We start from the raw sequence: 24,357 nt of genomic DNA, 5'->3' as shown, positions 1-24,357 counted from the left end.
CACTTACCAGAGTAAACTAAAAAATAATGAAAAAGATTACTATTAGTGCTTACAGCAGCACAAGATCTGCAACACAGAAAATTTTAGATTATAGTTCAAAGAGTAAGGAGAAATTGCCATTGGTTTCTAAGCTTGGAGAAAATGTTAATTGAAAAGAAAATTAAAATTTATCTTTATTCCACATAAGCCAGCACATAGGAGATTTTTTTCCTGTCATTCTTACTCCTCAAAACTTGATCAGGGATTGATCTTCAGTAAAAAAAACTTGACTTTGTTCCTTGTCAAAGAATGGATTAAAGAGTTATAATGTCAGATATAATCACAAAGTCAGAAAAAAACATGCAACTGAGCAACTCTTAATTGAAAAGCTAAGAAGAACTCAGCACAATACCAGAGATGGATTTTTATTCCTCCATGTATGGTATGAGACACTGAGGCATGTTTCTCTTCTGATCGCCATTAAAATCTGTCAGTATGGTACAGAATCTTTTGCTGAAATACGTGTAATATGGCAAAGCACATTAATCAACTAGTTATTTAATAATAATTTTTTTTTTAATGTTTCTGTAAGGAAAATTGTGAGAGGGCCATGAACACATCAGCAGGCTCTAACTGCCATGAGAAGCCTGCAACCTCCTTTCTCTGCATCCCCCCTCTGTAAACTATTCCCCTCGCTGAGCGCTTGACTGCTTTTATTTAAGGTCAATTCAATTTCCCTTGCAGAGAGACCAACCTTTGCTGCTCCCTAACAGGTTTATTTGCCATTTCTTCCTCCAAATATCTGTTATTAGTGCCTCAAAAATGTATCTCCACGTTTTAATTAAAAAAAGGTAAACTCTATAAGTTTCTTGAGTTTGTGTCACAGTCATGTTAACCTCATTAAATTGAATAAAATATTGTTCAGTGTAAGAAACAGCTTAATAAAGACCTATGACAAAGGTTTCAAATAGATTATTCTTCTCTGTTCGCTGAAGAAAAAAAAAAGGCTGAATTTAGGAGAGGATCAGGTTTACTTCAACACTGTTTGCCTAAGTAGATTACAATAAGAACACTGACAACTCCTAATTTCATAGCAAATTTTAGATGCCTTCTAAAAAGCATTCATGAATCTTCTGCTAAAATCACCAGTTCTCTGGAATCTGAATTTCTATATGTATTAATTTCTGCATTACAGTAAAGGCAGATGAAGTTACTAATTTTAAGCATTTTTTAAATTATTAGAATCATGCATATGAGACTTTGTAACACAATGCTGAAAAGTCTGTGTCTGCAGTTAAAACCCATTAAATTTATTGATATTTATATAGTACAAATATACCTAAACATTGCAGATCACCTCATCTGTTAAAACTAAGTTCCAAAAAATATTGAGGTTGAAGTTCTTTCTAGTTTGTTGTCAGTGACTTGTTATGTTTCATTAGAATAAAAACGATACAGAATTATTTCAGTTTTGAAAAAAGCTACTCAGTTTTGAAAAAAGTAAATGGTCAAAATCAATCCTGGTTGATAGATTTGCTTTGCTTTGAAGTTCATCAGTCTGATGGATATGGAAAATCTGTTGGAATCTTAGTGTTAGGCTGTAAGAATGAGTGTGGATGTCACACATACCACAAAGCTCCAGATTTGCATTAGAAAAAGACCAAAGGAATGCATGTAAGACTGAGAATCATGAGTTAGAATTATGGATTTGCCATTTGCCATTGCCTGGTATTGGCTAAGTAATTTTTCTGTCTGTAGTTTATTTAAAATGTACACAATGAAATTTGTATCCACCTTTATTTTACCTTAATGTTTTACAAAACTTTGGTTCAGAATGTACCATGCAACTGCAAGTGTTATTGTAGGCTATACCAACACAGAAGCGATGCCACTCTTCAATACCACAGCTTCAACCATTTTGCTTATTTACTGTTCTAACATGAAGAAAAAGTGTGGATTTCCACTAAACTAGTACATTTAGAGCAAGATACATATCCAATAATACATGGGAAAGGTGTGTATATATGAATACGACAAGAATCAGGGAGACAAACTTATAGTTCTAGTACAGATAGTAAAGCTACTGTTGTCAGAATGAATTTTTGAGTTATCTCCAAAAAAAGTAGATAATGCAATATGAAAACACTGGAGACAGAATAAAGAAGACATTGTATAACTTTTATAGTAATCTACCAAAAAAGAGATAACTCAGGGTTCATATTTGAGGACTTATCTCGGTGTCCTTCTGAAAGGAAAATTTCATAAAAACAAATGTTTTATTCTCACCCAAAGTATTTTTATCCCATTTTCATGTTCCCGAGGCTCCTCCTAAAAGTGATTTTTCCCGGCATAAATTCCTCTTACAGAATGGAATCACCAGCAGTTAACATAGAATAATTGAAGTTGGAAGAGACCTCCAGAAATCATGTAGTCAGCTCTGCTGCTCGGCAGAGGTCAACTGAAATGTGTTACTCATCACTTGTTATGCACATCATTACATTTTGACTAATTCATGGCTGACTTTGAGATCCATCTGACCATCAGGAGCAAATCTTCGAGTTCTTTTTTTCATCTAATGCAAGAACTGGGGCTTGTTCTGTATCCAGGTTACACTTCGTTAGCTCCAGTTTCAAAAACATTGAGCAATTATTCCTGTTAATTATTAGGCTCATTTAAATAAGAGATAATTGAGAAGAATGAGTACCATACAGATATTGAAATAGTTTGTCAGATGGTCTTTAAAAGCACAGGTAATTTTTACCACGCCAAAAACATTGTTTTGAAAAAGAAAAAAAAGTTATAGCAAAAGTACATCAGTGTGACAGGATGAAATGTTATTTTCTCTACTCTTGACTCAAACACGTAAAATAATTTTAAGGCTTACCTTAAAAGTAAAGCTTAATTGTCAGCAAAGATAGCCCAACATTTGAAATGCAAAACATATTTTTTTATAATGTTACTAGTCAACATATGATAGTAGTTAACACTAGTGTAATACTAAATTAGTGTGATTAATAGTGTACTATGAGTTTATTCAAGGCAATTACATAATTAAATTAATTGTACACAGAAAATGTGGGGGTGCCAGTAAAGGAAGCAGCAAAGGTCAGAAATTATAGGTTTTCTGAAACTGCACTTTGGATTATATATCCTCTGTTTCTAAATAACAGCTGTATATGTAGGTCAAACTGAAAACAAGCCAAACTCATAATTAATTACTAATTAACTACTTTCTGTCTTTCTAAGCTATCAAAGAAATTAAGCTGATACCTGACTCAGAGGTGGTGCAAATTCTAGTACAGCTGCAGTGAATAATGAGGAACGTATGACTTTCTAAATAGTCAGAAGTACCCATATGCATGGACAGATATACTTAATTCTTTATTTTTCTTCATTTCTTCTCATATAGGAAAAACAGGTAATTTGATATGCCACTTAAACAGTTAACACGATGTTTATTGAGGAGCTAAAGCTTCAAATGACTGGCAATTGATTAAATTTCTGTTGCCTATCAGCACATACTTGTTACTTTACCATACATCCTAGGGCACCACTTCAATTAGCCTTATTTGCAGCTCCCTGTACAACTGTAGAATACCATGCAGCCAGAGGTGAGCTTAGGGCTAAAAGAATGTTTTTAAAGATAACCATTATAACTTCTTTGAACTGCAGTTTGCACTCATTTGGGAAATTATTGGTACTGTAATAAAAGGGCTTTGGAACTGATATGGACATTTCAAGACGTGGTCCTCTGCTCAGCTATGTGAGAACTACAGGTTTTTAGCCAGGGTTAGTGTAGTTAACTCTTTTACTCATTAGTTTTCTAGAAGGATGAAGGAATGTGCATAGAGTCACACTATTCTTTCTAAGCTTTATTATCAAACTTTTTGTTTGTTCTTCTCCATTTCATACTTTTTAGCTATTTTTTTTCCTAGTGTGTCTTTCTGTTCTCTCTACTGTGTCTTTCTGTTCTCACCTGTTCTGTTTCTCTAATCAGGTGCCATTACTATCTATGTCAAATGACACTACTATCTTATATTTTAACTGTGAAACTTTACAAAATTACTGCTGCTGTTTTCCATAAGGGCTTTTTCCCCTTGAATTGTTAAAAAAAGAATTTATTTCTAAGGCAGACAGTAAAAGTACAAAATTCTGCACATAACCATAATTTAAGATTTAATTATAAAATAGATTCAAAATTCACTGAGGTCAACATTACTTTTGTGGTGATATCAGCAACGCTGATTTCATTTGTGTGCTTTGTATGAGTTTTATGATGACTTATCTTTTCATCAATTTGCCATCTAGAGAGCAAATTTTTGTAATTTAGTGAGATGATCACATTGCCAGTAATAAATATATGACTATGAAGTGTTTGTGTATCACATAGTGAAATTATTGTACCTGTTGCATAATCTAATCTATTTCTTGTGCAACATCATAAGTAGTGCTAAAATAATTCCATTCTAGTGTAATGTGTGATGAAAACAGTACCTAGAGTTTTGGGGCTTCTTTTTCTTCCCACTAACTTATTGAGCTCTTGGCAGGTCCAGAATTTTTAAGTATTATTTAGAGAATACTCAAAATCTGTTCAGTCAGCATTGAAACGAACAAAATGCAGTTGGTATGTTTTTCAAATTTAGCCTTTCTCTTTTGCTGTTGAAAGTAGGGAAATAAAAGATGTCAGTGACTCAGAAACTACGTAAATGTAAGATTTCAGCCAAAACAGAAATTAGTTGTTCTCAAACTTCCTCCTCTTCTTAGAAGTGTGGGCACTTAAGCCACTGAAAGGTAGACGAGTTAGTTTTCCTGTAAATATGACACCCTGAAGTAAAAATTTTTGTCCTCGTCGGGTTCTTTGTTTTCCAGCTTGCAAATATCAAGTGAGTCGTCATTCACATGCAGATAGTAACGTCTATCTTCATAGCACTGGAACTGTACTGAATCTCCTTGGCGATGCATGATGAAAAAGTTATTATCTTCATTCAGCTATGAAAATATACAAGGTAAAGAATGCATGTTACATTTTTGTGTGACAAAAGTTCATATATGTTGCTGGCTTGTTGTATTTTGAATGCTTTTGGCCAATGACACATTTTTAAATAAATCTTTGACAACACCTAATCATTTTGGGACAGATTTTGTGATAATTATGAATAAAATAATACCCATCTCCCTCAGAGCACTGAATAATAACATAGCTTCACTTTTTTGCTTCACAGAAAAAAAAAGTCAATCCACAGTTTTTCTTGCCTCTTTTGAAGTAAAATTAGAACGTTACAGTAGAAATTACTGTTAAACAACTGTTCTATTACCTATGATTTTTCCATACATCTCGTTTCCAATATGCTTTTTTTAAGACCCATCTCTGCAGGAATAGCTACAGTTCAAACAGCCCCTCTGTATGTGTGGTTGTATTTAGCCTCTTTAGGCCCCTTAGGGTGAGGACTAAGAAATAGTCCTTACCAGAAAACATCATGCCAGAGAGAGGAAGAGTATGTGCTGAAAGGTAGCCTTGGAAACCATAAGACCTGGAGACTAGCAGCCCTGTGAAATTTGCAAAACCTGGTAAGCTTGGGGTACCAAGGAGCTTCTGAACCTGCCCACATCCTCCAGCACACACTGGCACCTACCACGGGTCATGTAACCCACACCACATATGTGATCACAGCTGCTGAAACGAGGAACCCCATGTGCGATTGTGCACAGCTCAAGGAACCCCTTGGAGCCCGTGCTCCTGATTGTGTACACTGAGTGAAGGAGTAACTCAGAAGACTGTGTGAATAGTTATCTGCTGCTAATCATAAGACCCTACTGGCAATAGCAAGACCTTAATTAACAGAAAATTGAGATTTGTATTTCTGGCAACTCAGCCTCCTGTCAAGGAGCAGGGAATATATGATATCTTTTGGGAAAGACTGAATGCATCATAATCTAATTATTTCAATTTTCCCTTTGAGTGACCTCTTTGAACACTCATCCTACCCAAAAGACAGTTCTGTAACACTAACAGGTCTGATGCATTATCATTGCTTAAGGAGACCTCTAAAAGGAAACTGAGCAGGCCCAGAGAAGAGCAGCAAGGCTGGTGAAGGGATTCAAGCACAAGTCCTATGAGGAGAGGCTGAGGGAACTGAGGTTGTTTAGCCTGGAGAGGAGGAGGCTCAGGGGAGACCTCCTCACTCTCTACAGCTCCCTGAAAGGAGGTTGTAGCCAGGTGGGGGTTGGTCTCTTCTCTCAGGCATCTATCAGTAAGACAAGAGGGCATGGTCTTAAGCTGTGCCAGGGGAGGTTTAGGTTGGATATTAGGAAGAAATTCTTTTCAGAGAGGGTAATCAGATATTAGAATGGGCTGCCCAGGGAGGTGGTGGATTGTCCGTCCCTGGAGGTTTTTAAGATGAGACTGGATGTGGCACTTAGTGCCATGGTCTAGTAACCACGGTGATGTTGGATCATCATCTGTTGATGATATCAGAGGTCCCTTCCAACCCAATTGATTCTATGATTCTAAGATTCTATGAATGCTTGGTGAAAAGGATGAGACTATTAAAGCATCAGAGCTACACTTGAGATTGCAGCGTTGGCAATAATGAACTTTCCATGGAAGGAGCAATGTGTCCTTTCAGCCTGTATGACAAAAGGCCTGTATGACAGTTATTGTAGAGTACCTGAAAGAAACTTGAGGACACACTTTCTATACCAGCAAAGCTATAATGGGAAGCAGCTAAAACATTCTGTCCTGATCGAGTCAGTGTAACAACAGTGTATCTGCAGCTTCAATCCAAAAAGTCTGTTTTAAATAATACTGTTAAGAAAGTTGAGGAAAATTTGTCTTTAGAAAAGAAATACCTTTTAGGGACTCAGAATGGATATAAGGAAACATATATGGAATAAGACATTTTGGTGAAAGAAAATCTTCAGAAGCAAGGAGAGAGATTCATATGTATGATGCAGAAATCCATTTTAGGGCAAGGGAGATGCCAGTGTGATCTGCTGAATGTGAAGCCAAAATTACATGCTTGTAAAAGGAGATTGAGATAGAAAAAATAAAAAATGCCTACTGTAACAGCATGAAATGATGGAAAATTAGATGGACAACTATCACAGGAAAAATTATTTGGTGAATGACATTATGTGACTAGGAGAAGAAAGAGGAACTGGGAGTAGAAGCATAATGAAACACTGCTAGGACTAGGAGTTGCAGCAGGTCATTGGAGAACAAATTGTTTTGCAAGAAATCATGACAGAGGTAATTTTCTATTATGGCCTGTAAAGAAGGATGGTGGAGAATGTAGTCAACTACTGCTAGAAAAAGTTCTTCCTGACGACAGCTTCTACAGCAGCAGGGATGCCTGAGAGGTTGTTTGGAAATTCCAAGAAAAGAACTGCTGCTTTTCAGCTACCATCTGACCATTTGTTTTCCATTGCATTAAATGAAGAACCAATTTGCAGATTAGGTTTCACATTTAGTGTCAAAAAATACACCTTTTCTTATGTCCCACAAGTGATTCACAATGCACTTGCAATAGCACATGTATGCTCATGTTTGAAAAATGCTACAAATATTGTCTCCACATGTTAAAGAAAAATACATTAGTGATGGGAGCTACAGAAAGAGATGTGAGGGAGTAGTATCCAAGGTTTAAATAAATAGACTCAAAATTATGTAAAGTCAGATTGAATAAGGCACAGTGAGCAGGCTAAGTTCAACTGCTACACTCTAAACTAGGACGCAGCCAGAAAATAAAAAGGAATAGATATGAAGGCCAGATGAAACAGAACATCTTGCATTGTTACGACTCATTGTGCAAAGGAGTACAGGGCACACTGCCATCTACATATTGCCTCTTAAGAAACAAGGAAATGAGCACATGATTAAACAAGCATGAGTTGTACAATGATAATAAGCAAACCAGTAAAAGTGAGCTGCCACCAAAATTGCATACAAGAAGCTATGTAATACCTTGGAATGTATTACAAATTAATTAAGTGATTTGTGGCTAAAATAGAGTTGATGACACACCAGTGTTTTGGCTGTTGCTGAACGGTGCATGTACAACATTAAGAGTTTCTCTTTCTTCTGACTCAGCCTCAGTGAGTAGGCTGGGGTGCGCAAAAGGCTGGGAGGGGACACAGACGGAACAGCTGTCTCAGAGTGGCTGGAGAGATACTCCATGGTATATGATGTCATGGTCAGGCATAAAAACTGATGTTTTTAAGGAGGATGTGAGGTCGAGTGGGTGGGAGTTTGCTTCCAAGGAGGCTATTGCTCAGAGACTGGAAGGGTATTGATCTGCTTGTGGGAGGAGATGAGTAACTGGGGTTTTTCTGACGTTCACGTAGGGTTTTTTTGAGTCTTTTGCTTGACTCAAAAGTTTTCTTACTTTTGCTTTTGCTATTCTCTCCTCTGTCCACAGGCAGGGAGTGGGTTTGGGTGAGTAGCTGGGCTGGGGGCTTTGATGCTGGCTGGGGCCAACACACTTCAGTGCTTTTTTTTCTCACAGCTGGTCCTGTGCAACCAGCCCTGGCTCAGTTGGTTCAGGTGTATTGGACACCCCTCCACTGAAAGTAAACTGTAGCCTGCACTCTGCTGCTAAAGGGGTCAAGAATAATGTTTTGGAAATATCAGTTGTATCAGTCTGCCACATTTGATTGCCATTCGTACTGAGGCAGTAGGATAACTGATACAGCAGCCCAGCCGTCAATAGTGGCATGACTTTGTTCAGCCCAGAATAGTCCTCTTTCACCCTCTGTCAGACTGTCACACTGGCCATATGTGACTCCTGAAGCTTGCTAATCACTCCTTGGCTCTCCAATAGATGAATCAACAGTTGCGGCCAAAAAAATCCCCTCAAGCTGCACTCTGGGTGCCAAAAAGGACTGTGGGTGGTTGACCTCAGCTGGCTGCCAAACACATACTTAAAAGGTCAGAAATTCTGAACCAAGGTATTTTGGTGGACCTCACATGACAGGTTTTACATGGTTAAAGTTTATTTTGGCTTATTTAACTGAAGTAAAGGGTATGTCTCACAATAAGATCTTTCCTGAGTGCATAGCTAGCCTCCAATGTAAGCTCTCTGTCTTATTTAGCTTCATCTAACTACTCAGTAAAATATAGAGGACTCTAGAATAAAAACTGTTACAGCTATTAATGGGACTTTTACAGCTGCAGTCCTTCAGGTCTCAGTTCACCTAGGCTGAGGAATTCCAGTCAAACTTTTGGGAAAATGCTGTCAATATACAGTCACCAATTAACCCTGAATTATCCAGCAAAGAACAACAACTTGAAGAGGAGCAGTCAGATCCAGTGATAGAATTGTTGAATTCTATTTTTTTACTCATCTTTTAAGCAAATGCATTAATCCAAGAAGATTTGAAACTGAGAGAAAACTGAGTGCTACTAGTGCTTAGGAAAAGCTGAGAGGGATAAGTATACATATGTAAAAGTCTGAGGGTGGTAATATGTCAAGAATAATAAAATATTATAGTTGAACCAGAACAGAAACTACACTGAAGGGAGATACTACAGATATGTACTGAAAAAATGTGTACCTTTCTGATAGCCAATATACACTCACTAATTCCTGTTCTTCTGGAAGAGTAAAAAAATACATACAGTAAAAAGACATACATAATTAATGAAACTGGTAAAATGGGAGACATATTGTCTAGTGGAAGAATTATATGTATGGGGCTGGGACACATTCCATCGCTGTCAACATATTGTGGGGATACAACTGGGAAAACCTTTTTGGTGGTGGAGTTAAAAGGAAATACTGTTCTGTGTCTCTTTCATCATGTTGTATGGCTAACTGCATTTGCTTCTATGAAATTATTAATTCTGATAAGCATGTTCTACTACAGAGTTAAAATAATCACAGTGATAAGTAAATGCAAGCCTGCACCTGAGAAAACCACTGGGGATGGTCTCTCCTCTGCTGCTCTAGCTGGAACACTGCAACTGTGTGTTCTGTGTGAGGCTGTAACCGTGTCTACTGTGCAGTTTTCTACTCTTTCCATGATAGTGTTGCAATAAATATTGGTTTTCATCTGTGTTACCTTCCCGGCTTAATGCCCTATCAGTATCAGATGTTATTACAAACTATTATGTGCTGTAACAAGTTTTTATTATTTTATTGCCATAAGAACTTAATTCTTATGGCAATAAGAATTCACTGGTAGTGAACCATGTCTCCATAAGCCTTGGTTACAGAAATAGATGTTGACAACATGATATGCAACTCTACCTGCTGCTATAACAGCAGGCTCCATAGATTCTCACATTCTCACATTTCTGATAATTCTACTGGCACTCTTTAAATAAAAAAAGGGAAATGCCTGTCTTTAAGATTATGGTTCAAAGATACTGGACTAAAAGTCACATTTCAGCCCCACACAGCTTTGTCATTGTCCATGAGAAGTATTTTTCCATCTCAGTGCACTTTTCCATCCTAAGGACAATGGAGGCTCTACTCATCACACTAGAAATTTTTTACTCATCAGTGCACTCATTTTAGATGGTTTATCTAGAATCTCATGAGTCAGACTTGCCTAAGATTTTGCCTCTTAGCCCAACTGGATGTAATTCAAGTGCAGACTACTGATTTCTTCTCACAAAAATGAGTAACATTTCTTCTTCTGTTTGAGTGTATTAACAAGAAACCATGATGAGCAGATCACTGTCTGTCTTGTTAGGCAACAAATGGGTTCCCAGATTGAATTTTTCATTTTAATTCTTTTTAGAAAACTGAACTGATGAATAGGTGTCTACAGGCAACTGTTACAGCTCTTCTTCCCAGATGTTTCCCCAGACTTGCAGACATCAAGACTAATTCTTTCCCTATGAACAGCTCCACAGAAAAAGGCATGTATTTTTATTTGAAAAAAAAATATATATTTTAGAAGGATACTATATGACCGTGAAAGTTTACATAATACAAGGAGGGGACTAGTAGTTGCCTTATAAATTTCCTAAGCTTTGTTGCTTTCTCCTTCTGTGTAGAGTCAAGGAATATTAGTGGCAGGTAAGTAACTCAGCAGAACTTACACAAAGGACCCACTTAGATTTTCCAAGCCCGGTATGCAGATTATTACTTAATTAGTATAGCTCATACTTTGGAAGATCATTTCAGAAAGACTTCATTTTACCAGAATCAGTAAATCAATCCTTTCTGGTTTAGGAGAAAGGTTAGCAATGTTAGAAATATTAGGCTGGGAATTTCAGGTATTAGGGGTTTCATATTCACTGTTATGAAGTTCTGAAACTATCTGATCCCAGATAGCTCTAATTTTGCCTGCTGTAACTGGGAAGTTTGTCTTTTCAGTTTCCCTAAATAATAAACTTGCAAGGCTACAACCCTAATAAAAATTATTATTGTGTACATTTTTTTAGTTTTGCATTTCTTTTAGGTTACAATGTCCATTTAAGGTATCTTAGAGAGCAATTAAAGTCATTTTCTTCATGTGCTTACAATGTTTTATCATTCCTATCTAAAGAAGAGCCAACAAAATCAAGCTTTCATCGCAAAAACATGTTAAGAAAACAGCTGGCTACCTGTTTTTCTATCCACAAGGCATTACTCCTGATCTGTAGTCATCTAATGATGCAGGATTCATTCTGAACATATGACAGGAAGTGCTTACTTTTGATTTCTTCATTAGAATAAATCATATATGCATCTTTTACAGCTTTATTACTTCCCCGAAGTTTATGACTCATGGCATCACTATTTCTTACAAATGTTCCAATCTCTGTAATCTGATTCTTCTAGACCTGCTAAACACTCATCCAGATTTTCTAGCTCTTGTCTAAGAACTTCTACCAGATGAAAACTACTTTGTATCTCCCTGCATTTTATGTAAGCAAAATACAGGAAATATAACCATCTTTCATGTATTAATTGATAGTCAGATATTTTGTCTGTAGATTGAAAGATGTGCTCATACATACAAGTCAGGTAAAAAAAAGGAAATTTTTTTCCTGAAGGAAATAATAAAGATCAGCTGAAAGTAAAAGAAAGTAAACAATTTGTCACCTAACCAGTAATAGCAGGATGCACTTAGATGCCCTTTTTATGCAGCTACGTTTGCATACAGAGTGTCTCACACACATTTTTTTTGGGTTTTGATCAAGATTGTATACCTGTTTGAAGTCAGGATCTTCATGGTTGCATGTTTTCATGTTGCATCTTTTCATGGAAGGACAATCTGGCTCTGAACAGGATGCTTTTAAGACCTGTTTACAACCACCAAGATTTGTTAAATTTATAATTTAGTTTGGTAATTTTTTTCATATTTTGATTTTTTAGCTCATCAAATGTGGCATTAATTCTAAAGAAAACTATCTTTTTTATAAAGTTCATTAATTATCATAGTCAAATTATGCAAGATGAATAAGTTGGTAAGTTTCTGAAACATTTCCATGAATATATTCCTCTTTTAACATTTGCAACACAAAATGAATTGGGTTGAAAGCCAATACTGAAGGTAGACCTTCAGAATGTTTAATGGTCAGATTCTGTTTTGCAACGCAGCACAGACTGAACCATGTTGTATAAGGATATCAAAATCTTATTACAGATAAAAAACCTTGTTGACTTCCATATCAGAATTCCTGTTGAAATTAAGAAAATTATTTCTATTCTGGTGGAAAAAGAAGGTCCATGATCTTTCCAAGGTTTTTACACCATCTTCCCTCATTTTCAGATAAGAAATACTTTCAGTGATGTCAAGAAACATAATCTGTTATGACCTCGAACTTTAAAAGAAGTAATTTGTAAGTTAAATCCATTAGGGGTCAGAATTCAATTATTTTCTTGATTTGGTGGAACATGCCTCAAACAATTAATTTAGGAAAAGGTAACCCCTAAACAGAAAAAAAATCCTTTCACAATAATCACTCTTTCAAGGACAGAAAGGAAATAGTATATAAATATAATTTTATGTAACTTACAGCATACATTTCCCCAAATAATTCCAGGAAATAGATTTTATAGAAAGTCATCTATGAGTTAAAAAACAAATGAAAAACATCCAAGACTTTTAAAGGAAGTACTTAGTGATTTACACCATCATGCATGGCTAGCATTAGATGAAGGGTCATTCTTTATCTCAACACAACCTGCGTAAACAGACCTTCTTGGATCTTTGCCCTGTTTTAGGGGGTAGATTGCAACATAGCATTCTTTCTCATAGCATTTCTTCCAACACAGAAAGATTTTGGTAATGGTTATAACCCCTCAATAGGGAAGACTATCCTTGCTTTCTCTTCCAACTATAAACAAACCTTCACAAGACTGGAGAAAATGAGAGTGCTCAGACAACAGGTGGTTTAAAACAGGATATTCTGTTTCAGCTCAGTATTTTCTTTTCATCACATTCCTCATCTTGCAGCGTAGGTTGATTAGGAGAAAACAATTCCCTTCTTAAACTCTTCTCTTTTCAAGGCAAGATGCCTAATTTCTCCTCCCCTCTTATTTCCTGCGTGTTTTCTGGTTAAGAAGTCTCCTCTTCTCCCACGGCGACTGGACCCTAACAACCCCAACTGTCTCCTAACCCAAAGATTTTCTTGGAGTTTTTCCCCAGAAAGAATAAAAGGAGGTACTTGGAAATTGTGGAATGTGGAAGGTGGTAAGTAAAGTGAATTTGAAAAAGTCTGTGGGGGAAATTGTCCTGTAGTAAGAAAGAGCACTCACTAGTTATAGAGGAAATGAACAACTTCTTACCTTCAGAGAGAGGTGCTTCTTACCCTTGCACAATAGGACAAATTCATTAAGCTTTGATCTCTGAGTGAGGATCACCAAATTTTTAGAATCTGTTTTACACAGAGAAGAACATTGTAATAATAGGAGTATCACTTTGTAAAATGAAGCACAGATGAATATACTTTACAAAGAGAAAACATTCAGGTTTACTTTACATTGATAGGCATAGGCACAGAAATAAATATAATCATTTTTGATACCACTCTCCTGTGTAAAATATTTAAAGCCTATCATTTTATGAGGCTTTAAATTTGCCATATATACACTTTATTTCTCTACATTTATAGTTAATGTATGGACTATCAGTTATACATTAATATATATAAAATGAACTACAAAGACACATATAGCAGTAGTTAACACATACATATAATACACACGCGAAGCCTAGCCATGATTATGGGATGTACACGACTACATATATGTTGTTATGGAAAACGTAGGATTTTTTTCCTCTTTTGCTTTCTTTATGCTTTCTAGATCAAAATCCTTCTACTATCGTTATTGTGGGCGCATTGGATTAACTCTTCTTGAGATAATACTGGTTTTTCTCCTGCAGGAAGTAAGACTATATCAATAATATGCTTCTCAGCTTGATAAACTGACAATATTTGTTACCTTCTGGTACTGCAAGGCCTCAGTAAAAAACAAATAAATTAAGTACCCTTTGCCAACATAAAAGCATTACCTATTACAACCTGTTGCAAACCCATTACATCAATGACTATCCAGTGATGCTATATCTATCTGACTGACTTGCAAATTTACTTCAAATAATACCACTTGTGCTTTTAAAACTATTTCAGGTGTACCATTTGAGATAAAAAATACAAAAGACAGTGGCAGTTGATCTATATGTCCCTCACTGCAGCAACTGAACACAAATTTTACAGAGGTTAGGAAATTATGCATTAATAGTTGCAGTTAAGAAGACTTTTTTTTTCATATTACCAAGGGTATTTTTTAGTCTCCAAATTAGCAGAACATATTCATCCCACCTGACTCATTTTAGCTTCTCTAATCCTGGCCATGATTTTAGCTGCCCCAACTTTCCCCACCTATATTGCTTTTGTGTTAGTCTTCCGAAGGAATTTTGTCTGAGACAGGTACCGCATGAAGATATCATAAAAATCCATGTTAAAAATGGAGATGAATTCTCCAGCCTAAACTGAGTTCGTTTTAGTCTGCTTACATGCGTATTCAGACAAATATAGTAGACCGTAGGTCTACAGTTCTGTCATTTTTGTTGCTTTTTCTGACATCAGTTCAGATTTTAATTTCAGTTACAGCTGCAATTTCAGCCATAATGCGTAAGAAACACATTAGAAGGCAAGAGAGATTTCTTATGCAAGTCAAGAGTGTTCTGACTTGGAGGTAAGAGTGACAACAAAAGAGGTATGCTGGAGTCCATCCAGTTGACCAGGGACGTAAGACAACAGGAGTTACATCCTAACTATCCTTGGCTTTCCTCATCTATAGAGTTTATTGTGACTTGCTTTATACATTGTTTAGACTGAGTAAATCCAAAGTCCAATTTTCTCTATCACCTCCAAAAGATGTGACAAGCGGTCTACCAGCAGCCAGCAAGTGGCAAGGAAAGTAAGAAACCTTTCCATGATTTTATAAGTGTACTTCCACTTTCTGATGGCCTTTGAATTAATTACCTAGTCTTTCGGGTTACTAAAACCTTACCAGAGTTTAAGGGGCAATTTTAAAATCCATGCAAAGAAAATGCCTTGAAATTAATGAAATCCAGTAACTTCCTGCTTGGAATGTCCCTAAAATGCGAAGTATTGGAAACTGGGAGGATATCAGTATTTTATACTGTTCCACAGAAATCTTCATTTGGCCTTTGTTCAAGGTGCAGTACTGGACCAGATGGTTATTTGTTCTCATTGATTACAGCAGCCTTTGGTAGCTGGAATTGGAATGCATTTTTCATCCACTGTAATACCTGGAACCAATATATCTTTAATTTTCCCAATTGTTTCTTAGGCATACAATACGAAAGTTGCAAAAGTGTGCCTCCTCTTCCTCGTATCCATTTCTTTTTGTTTTTCCTCTCCTGCTACAACAAGGTTTTTGCTAGCTAAGACTCATATGCCAGCAATAGAGCATTTGCACTTTTCTATAAAAAAATTGGATTTTCTAGCTTAAATACAATATATTCTCTTATATACATTTGTGTTCAGTCCAAGCCGCTAGTCCTAATTTGCTAAAGCAAATTTTGTGCATTTGAAGATTTCTTCTCATGGAACACAGAAAGGCTATTCCATTTTTAGAATTCTCCAATAACCTGATCTAAGTGAAAAATCTGGGACAATATGTTACTTCTAATGTCAAGTCTATGTATAAAACATTACTAACTTCTTTTCCTACTCGCAAACATATCTTCAAAACTAGACCCTAACAAACAGAATGATACCCTTTATTTCACAGGAGATTTACCAGTAGTTTCTGATTCATTCCTCGTAAACACGCTCAACCACGCAATGTCTAAAATAGAAAATATTTAACAAATATGTGGAATTAGAGACATACGTTCTTGACATTTAAAAACGTTACAAACAATTTAAAGAATTGTTTTAAAAAATAATCTGAGAAAGAGCATGTAATAGCAATAAGCATCAGATTTCTTCTCTTCTGAATCTCTGAATTCATTTAACCCTGGAAGGCTTTACAGTTAGACTTGTTAACAGGTACCCCAAAGTCTGAACTCTGAATCTAATAAGTGTACTGGTTGATTGATTAATTATGTTGTGTAAAAGTGAATGCACCTGAGAAACTAGAGAGGGGTAATCAAATGTAAGGTCTAAAATCCTATTAGAGGGGAGCTTGAAAGTGCTTTGGCAGCAGAAGTGAGTACCCTAATAAGAAACGTACAAGACTGGAAGGTAACAAATAGCGATAGCAGGTGGTTTAAGGCTTTTCTAACACTGTCCTGAATCACCCAGACAGTCAGCTGGGAAAGGCATCACTCACTTTAGGTCAAAGTCACAAACATCAAATGGTTCCTAATATTATATTGTCTTAACTGTGTCATCATGAATATATGTTTGTGGTGCTTGTGTGTTTGTATACACAATAATATTACCTAGCATTTTCTTTCTGTCTGTTTGTTTTTCTTCTAGAAATATCTTATACATTAGGACTGTTAGATGATTTATCTATTCACAAACTGCTTCCATTGTATACCTATACAGGTTTTGATTCTGTTCATAAATTAACAATACTGATTGTATGAGTTACCTCAAAATCCTATTATTTTATCAAGAAGAAACTTAAAAAGACATAAATCACACTAAATACCTTATCAGTGTAGCTGTCATTATTTACAATTTAATAGAATAAAAATCACATAAATTTAATTTATAAATATATTAAGTGAGTGTTACATTTCTTTATCTGAAGCATATGTAATGAACTCATTCTGTAAAAGCTGGGGGTTTGTAAGAAATAGTTTCAATAATTTGATAGCTAAATTATAGATTTCAACTTTTCCCTGTATTTTGGTTAGAAATATGGTTTATTGGGTTTTTTCACCCCTGCTTTCACATCTCTGGAAAGTGTATCACTCAAATAATTGCATTTGATATTATTTGACTTTACCAAAAGAACACCCTCTAACAGGCACTTTCATGATCTTAGTTATGATAACATGTTTGGTGTCAAATTGAGAAGCCCCATTTGAGACAAAAGAGTTGTTTGAGACAAAATAACCCCACAAATTCCAAAATATGCTCTGTTTTTCTCCATTTTGCCCTTGTCTCTGAGTATTATCTTTACGTTCTCTGTCTTTAGAGCTAAATCTCTAGTCTTCCCACTAAGTCAAGTGAGCATGAACAACATAATCTTCTTATCATTTAAGTATATTACATACCTCCTGTAAACCAGGATAAAAGTTTTCTTGTATCACTATCAATATTAATAAAGATGCAGTATAATGTTATGTCTACAAAAAACGTAGAATTATAGAATCATCTAGGTTGAAAAAGACCTATATGATCATCAAATGCGAACACTGATCTGACACTGCCAATTCCACCATGTTCCTCATCACCGCATCTACACACCTAAATCCCTCCAGGGCTGGTGACAATCATTCCTTGATCAGCCTTTCCCAAAGCTTGGCAGTACATAGAGAAAATTTTCTGGCACAGCTTAAGGCCATTTCCTCTCATACTGTCTCTTGCTATTCGGGAGAAGAGGTTGACCCACACCTCACCACAGCCTCCTCTCTCGTAGTTGTAGAAAGCAATAAGGTTTCCCCTGATACTCCTTTTCTCCAGGCTAAACAACCTCAGCTCCCTCAGTCGCTCCTCACAGGACCCGTGCTCCAGACCCTTCACCACCTCCGTTGCCCCTCTCTGGACACACTCCAGCACCTCAATGTCTTTCTTGACATTGGGCACAGTGAGGTGCCCAGAGCTGGACACAGTACATATAACAGTACATTTGAAAACGTCCTGAGTACTACACATACAGTTGGTAAGTTTTGGTATATAAAGCACACTACCTTCATGGGATTGTGAATCCTTGATTGATATTTCATGATGGCCATCTTCATCTATGTCAAAATGCACTGTTTTTGAATCTTCAGTTAGTATATAACATTTCACTGTTTGTCGCAGACTAAACACTAAGCAAAAATGAATTGTAATTAATTTTGCTAGCAACAGAGAAATGGTAAAATTCCATAATAAAAGATCAAGTGTATTTTTCTAGCAATCATTACTTGATAATCTATATATATTTGAACTGTGGGCAGAATAGCCATATATATTAGAAGTCCTAGGGTGGGCTTAAGCAGGTGGTTTGGGGGATTGATGGTGGTGTGAAGAAAGAAAATAAATATTTCTTTGTTTAGAAGGCTATCTCAGTGAAGAAGAAAAGACATATGCCAAACTTTCTGGAGAGTTAACTTGTGTGAAACTTGAGCTTGAAAAAACAGCTTCCAACCCAAGAGTCTGAGGGATAGTGTAAGAAGGAGGGATTGTGGACAACCTGCACATAGCTGCCTTCAAGAATTCTAATTGGGACAGTATGAATTTAAAAATGAGAGCCAACATTACCAGTTGGCTGGTGAATGAGTAGACTTACAGTAGGGAATAGACTTCAGTGGGAAGTCGGAGCCAGAGAGAGGTTTTGCACAGAAGCCTTTAAATGGAGAGACATGAGAAAAACAAAGTTACAAGATTTCATTCTGAAGAAAAAAAGAGGTAAAGCAGAGAATGGTTCTCTGCAGCATACTGTTTCTGAACTAGTTTCCTTTATTTCATAGGTAAGTACTTCCCTGTTTCCCAGTCTTGCACTTTGAAAATTGGATCTGTGTACAAACAAGAGTTTTAGGTTAGAGTGCATATGGCTATCTAAAATAGCAGCATTTATTTTGGGAACCAGACATCTCTCACTGAAAAAAATGCAGGTATTTTTGGCTAAAAGCTGCCAGGAGGGAAATTGTTCCCTATTGTTACTGAACACAACTGTGCTCTTCTGGATGTCAGCAGGATGTAGGTCCAGATGCTTGGGTGTCAGACACCTACAGAAAAAAAACATAGGGCCCAATTTTGATTATGTGTAGCTGAACATGTTTACTGGAAGAGATTTGCTACGTTGAAATCCAGTTAAGACATTTCTGAGATCACACAGACCTCTAGGGTATGTTGCAAGATAAAAAGTCCTTTCTTTGCCAGAACAATTAGGCAAGCAAAACAACAGGATACACAGAATGCACCAGCAGTGGCATAATGTTTTAGGAATGCGTGGCTTCACCAAAAACTTTGTTATTTATTTTATATTGAGGTACCTCCTCTGAAACATCTGTATTTAAGCAGATATTTTGAAAAAATATTGTTGTTTCAAAGAAGTTTTCTTCCTACCCTGTTTACGCTAAGCAGAAACTCTGCACACACAATAAAAGAGAAGGATGACACACATTCTGAAAGCCCAAACCACACCCTCCAGAAGTGGCAGGTCTGACACATTCGGTGTTGGACCTTTAGCACGTGCATAGCTGATTTATGCCTGGGCAAAGGCTTTCTCTTCAAAAACAACTGGCTATCAGGCTTCCAGAGAAAAACACAGGTTGTTCTACAAACCAACAGGACAACTACAATAATCAATACAGCAAACCTTTTAAAAATAATTATATTGTGGTAGCTATAGTGTAGGAATTCTGTATCTAACTAGAATCATAAGAACTAGTACAGTGCTCAAACCAAAATGGTTGGCAAGCCTGCTTATGGCATTCACTCTTTTCCAGGGAGGTACAGATGCACTTTAGGAATTACTTATCTGAATTCGGCAGTGTGAAAAATCTAATGCTGATATTTTAAGGAGTATTTCTCTTCTGGTCATTTTAAAGGCAGCTTTTGGGTTTCAGTTCCACAAGTATTTTTATTTTTTGGTGGCACTATAGATAAACTGTTCAAGATACTTAATTTTGTTGAATTCTGCCTTGGATTGGAATAATCTTTCCAAGATTACCAAGATATCTGTCACTCACATAAGAGTTACCTGAATTTCCACGAAGTGTTTTCCTTTTCCTAAGCGTAGGTTGTTTCTTAACAGACTGCCTTCGACGGCGAGACACTTCATATGGCTTTTTATGACCTGAGCGGAGCAGCATTCTGGGAGTATCTGAGAAATACCGATAACTTCAGCTGACTTTCTTTTCCAGTCCTAAAGAAAGAGTTAAGATCTGTCACAAGACTTCCTGTTTCTGTTGAGCAACAAGTTTGCAAACATAAGTTTGATAAATGACAGTAAAAGGAAACAGATAAACTCAATAAATGTTTGAGTGCTTGCATGACCCAAGCACATGTCTAGCAAGGCAAAAATGGTGTGTTTCCAGTAATGGTAAATAACAGTAAAGAAGTTAACTATCCACACTTCCACTAAGATGCAGGATATCATGGATAACAGAGTTTTGTTGAAATAATATATTTTGAAAGAGTTCCCCTAAGATAAGACATAAGCAGTTTACGTGACTTCAATTTCTTTATGCTTGTCAGTCGTAGGAAGCTAGCTACACTTTGCTAGCTGGATTGAAAAAAGCACATTAATTTTGTCTTTCAGGATACAGTCCAAGATAATTTTCAAAGTATTAATAAGTGATTGAAAATGATGGTAACTTCAACACAGCATAATCTGATTCTCAGGAAAGACATGCAGCTCTATTGCAATCTTAAACTGAAGTTCAGGAAATTTTGCCTCAGGAATGAGGACTGGAATTTGAAAATTTGAGGAGTATACTATAATTATTAAGGAATATAATTTAGTTTAGATATCCAAAGGAGAGATCAATGTCTAAGAATGGGAACTACATTGATAGAGGAACCCTGTAGGCAACTAAGATATTCTGTTGTTGCAAGTTAAATCACTGCATTTCAGAAAACCTAAGGGTCTCACTTTGGCTTGAAGAAAGGGAAATTGAAATTCTGAAGTCTACATACTCTCTTGAAATCAACTGTTTTATGACTACTGTTTATGGCAAGTGCAGACCAAAGAAAATAACTAGCTTCAATTCTGTCTAGTATCCTGGTGAATGAACCAAGTGAGGATGGGTACAATTCTTAGTGCTGTGCAGCTTTGCACAGAATAACTGAGAATCTGTTAGACCAGAGAGATCATGGCTCTGACACAAGTGTAATGACTTGTGAATTCACCCAGGGAAGGTGAGAGCAGTTCTGTTTTCTGATTTGGTTTAGTTTCCTGATGCAAAGTTTCACAATAAATATTTACATGAAATAGTAGAAATGAAAGACTTCTGTCCTTGGTAATTCTCTTGTTACCAAATACAAAGGGTAACTAAGTCCCTTTTTCACTCTCTTTGACACTTTAGTTATAACAACATTTAGTAAAGTCACTGAAAAGTGAAACATTCATTATAAGGAATTAATTTGCTCTGCCTAGTAAAGATGTCTCATTTTTCGAATGTCTGACAACTTGCAGCCAGAGGTAGAAATAAAAGGCCAAGTCTTCCTCACCTAGCTAAAATTGCTCTATCGCTGAACATTCAAAACAAAAGAAAATACTCTTTGTGGTTTTTCAGTAAGTCCTAGAACCTGATCTCTGGAAACATCTACTTGAATAGAGCTCTGTGGTGTAAGTGGGCACTAATACTGGATTGTGGATCTTGAGAGATATTATTGTGCTAGGTGTTCCGTGTTAACAAAGCATTAAGACTTTGCTACATCTATGAGGCTCCAACCCAGACACTTAATCCCTTACTTAAGATTATGAAAATATAAGTGTAATTCTAATTCAACTGCTCTTGATCAGAAGTTCTGAAGATCCTGATTTCTGATTTTTATCTACATTCATAGTCTTGAGGCTGTGTTATTTACACTCGCCACTGTAAGAAAAGAAGGAGAATGATCACAAGTTAAGACACTGAAGAATTCCTGAAGAGGGCAGAACAGTTCAAAGACATTTTCAGAAGCGTATTTAGGAAGTGGATAAATTCTTAGGAAACTTTCTGTGATGAATGATGGATGGTAACCTTGAAGTTCTGAAGGACTGTTCTAAAGTTTAATTATTTTGGCTTGTTTAAACAAGTAGAAAATGGAAAAGTCTACAGTAGAACTTCACCTCTGTTAGCTCTACAAAACAATTAAAGATCTCTACAATAAATAACAGAAGCTTCCACAGCTTGAATTGCCTCACATGTCCCTGAAGACTAAATGACACATAAATATTCTTATTTCAATAAGCATTTCCTCTCATGAAATGTTCTTCCATAGATGTTATCTACTCCCACTTTTTTCATTTAGTCATAGTTTTTAATGCTGTGTATATCTCCCTATGTAAATTTCTTTATTTTAATGTCTTTCATGCCTATTTCTTCAGGTTTTTTTTTCTTTCTTCTGTAAGGTATATACTGCTTGAAGAGGGCTAGGAAGATCTGGATACCGTTCTTGGCTGTAGACATGTCTATCTACCATTATTTTGGAAATTTGGATCTGTTTTTTTCATTTTGCATCTAAGTACAAGGGAGTTAAAATTCTCTAAATTGCTGAAACTTGATATGAGTGAGTACATTTGTGGCTAATGACAACAAGATCACCCTAAAAGCAGAGGGAATCTTAATTTTTTTCCTACTACACAGACCATACAAATTCATTTATATGAAGGCAGCAAAGAAAATCTGTTATATAGCCTCTCTTACCCCCTTAGTGTTCTTAACCACCATTCTCTCTTTCACTTAACCCCAAGACACATCTGATCATCAAATTAAATCAAATTCAGTACATGAAAACAACATTTAAAATTTTGGAGTACATTCGCACAGTGGTGACTTCCAAATACTATTTCATGCTGTATTGGTATATTCATAACAAGATATGTCTAAGAACATCAAAAGATCAGAACTGTTTTTCTTGAGGGTGTTGGGTTGCAGCTGTTAGTCCTGCTAGCAAAGATCATAAGTAACTCCTCCAGGTTTGTTCCAATTTATCGGGATTGAAAAGAACTTTTGGCATCCTATAGCTAATAAATAATGAGGTTATAGTCTCTTTCAAATCAGACATTGCAAAATCTATAAATTAAATACAGGAATATCCAAAACCAGATATAAACTAGATGAAGAAAGAGATTTCAGAAGAAAATTTTAAAGTCAACTGAAAAAATCACTATTTCATCACTAAACAAACAGTCTGATAATATAATCTTAAATTGAAGCCTGTTTAATCCTGCTGTAATCTTCCATTCTTGCTTACCTTATTTTGCCTGTTATTTTCTCTGCTGGGATACTTCTACTCAACAGAATGCTAGAAGCAGCTCTGTTACAGTGAATTTATTGCCTGAACACAGGGCAGGAAGCCAAACCTCCGAATAAAAGAAAAGTCTGACGTGGACCTAATCTTCTAGATCTCCATATGGTCTCATTTATATCAACATTCTAATGGCTCTAACTGCTCCTGGAATTCCAGAAGTGTTGGAAACAGTAAGAACAAACTTTTAAATGTCTGTTTCTTTAACATACCACAGAAGCTTTCCAGCCTGGAACTGCATGCAAATTTTTTGCCAGGAGTTCTGAGCAATGCATGAGTATACTCATAAATTATATTCTCACATTTTATGAGAACAACTAATGTTGTTCTTGCTATTCGTTGAGGTTGCTATTCTTTCAAGGTTGATTCACATGCAGATAATGGGTTTATAGTAATATAGACACATTAAAAGTAGGAGTGTATTCTCTGTTGCAGGGAGCTCAAGGCCAGCTAACTGCTTAAACATTTACACAGCTATCAAATGGGCTTTGCAGGCACTGCATCAATGGCAATACTTGGACTGCTTGTGACATGAGTGAACTTGTCACAGCAGATGTGCTACATTTCTTTGCCCGTGAAGCCCATATGGTAACTAGATCTTTCATTATCAAATTTAGTATGTTCAATTGGCTTTATCTATCTACGTATATACGTTCCTAACCATTTGCTCACTTATTGGTGAGTCCTCTCTATTCATTTCATAGTCAGCCTTGCATTTCTAAAGAAGTGAAACACACTTTTATTTACCCCACTGAAATAGTGGAATTCCTCTGAAAACAATGACAGTAACTTTTTTTTTTACCTCCAGAGTTTTCTTAAAATCAAGGAGCTACTGCTTTTAT

The 24,357-nt window shown here is 36.2% G+C and overlaps 1 protein-coding gene across 1 annotated transcript; it reads right to left on the bottom strand.

Moving 5' to 3' along the window:
• Nucleotides 1-1,759: 1,759 nt before the first annotated feature.
• On the bottom strand, nt 1,760-23,684 carry LOC135406667 (uncharacterized). Its single transcript, XM_064641031.1, has 8 exons — nt 23,462-23,684; nt 20,259-20,423; nt 18,843-18,899; nt 18,259-18,381; nt 16,191-16,238; nt 13,704-13,792; nt 12,122-12,214; nt 1,760-4,968 (listed from the first exon to the last, which is right to left on the bottom strand). Exons 2-8 carry the CDS (start codon nt 20,368-20,370, stop codon nt 4,780-4,782), a joined length of 711 nt encoding a protein of 236 aa, XP_064497101.1. The 5' UTR covers nt 20,371-20,423; nt 23,462-23,684; the 3' UTR covers nt 1,760-4,779.
• Nucleotides 23,685-24,357: the final 673 nt, after the last annotated feature.

The sequence above is a fragment of the Pseudopipra pipra genome, chromosome Z (assembly GCF_036250125.1).
Source record: "Pseudopipra pipra isolate bDixPip1 chromosome Z, bDixPip1.hap1, whole genome shotgun sequence".
Classification (NCBI taxonomy): Eukaryota; Metazoa; Chordata; class Aves; order Passeriformes; family Pipridae; genus Pseudopipra; species Pseudopipra pipra.
Note: the sequence above shows the minus strand (reverse complement) of the source record. Positions and strands in the feature narration are given on the sequence as shown.

Excerpts from the sequence above, each read along its gene's own strand:
- LOC135406667 (XM_064641031.1), bottom strand. The coding sequence starts at position 20,370 with ATGCTGCTCCGCTCAGGTCATAAAAAGCCATATGAAGTGTCTCGCCGT. Across the intron at positions 18,382-18,842 it reads ACTGAAGTCTATTCCCTACT|TGTTTAGTCTGCGACAAACA; the intron begins GTAAGTCTACTC and ends ATTTTTGCTTAG. Across the intron at positions 13,793-16,190 it reads GAATGAATCAGAAACTACTG|ATTCTAAAAATTTGGTGATC; the intron begins GTAAATCTCCTG and ends TGTGTAAAACAG.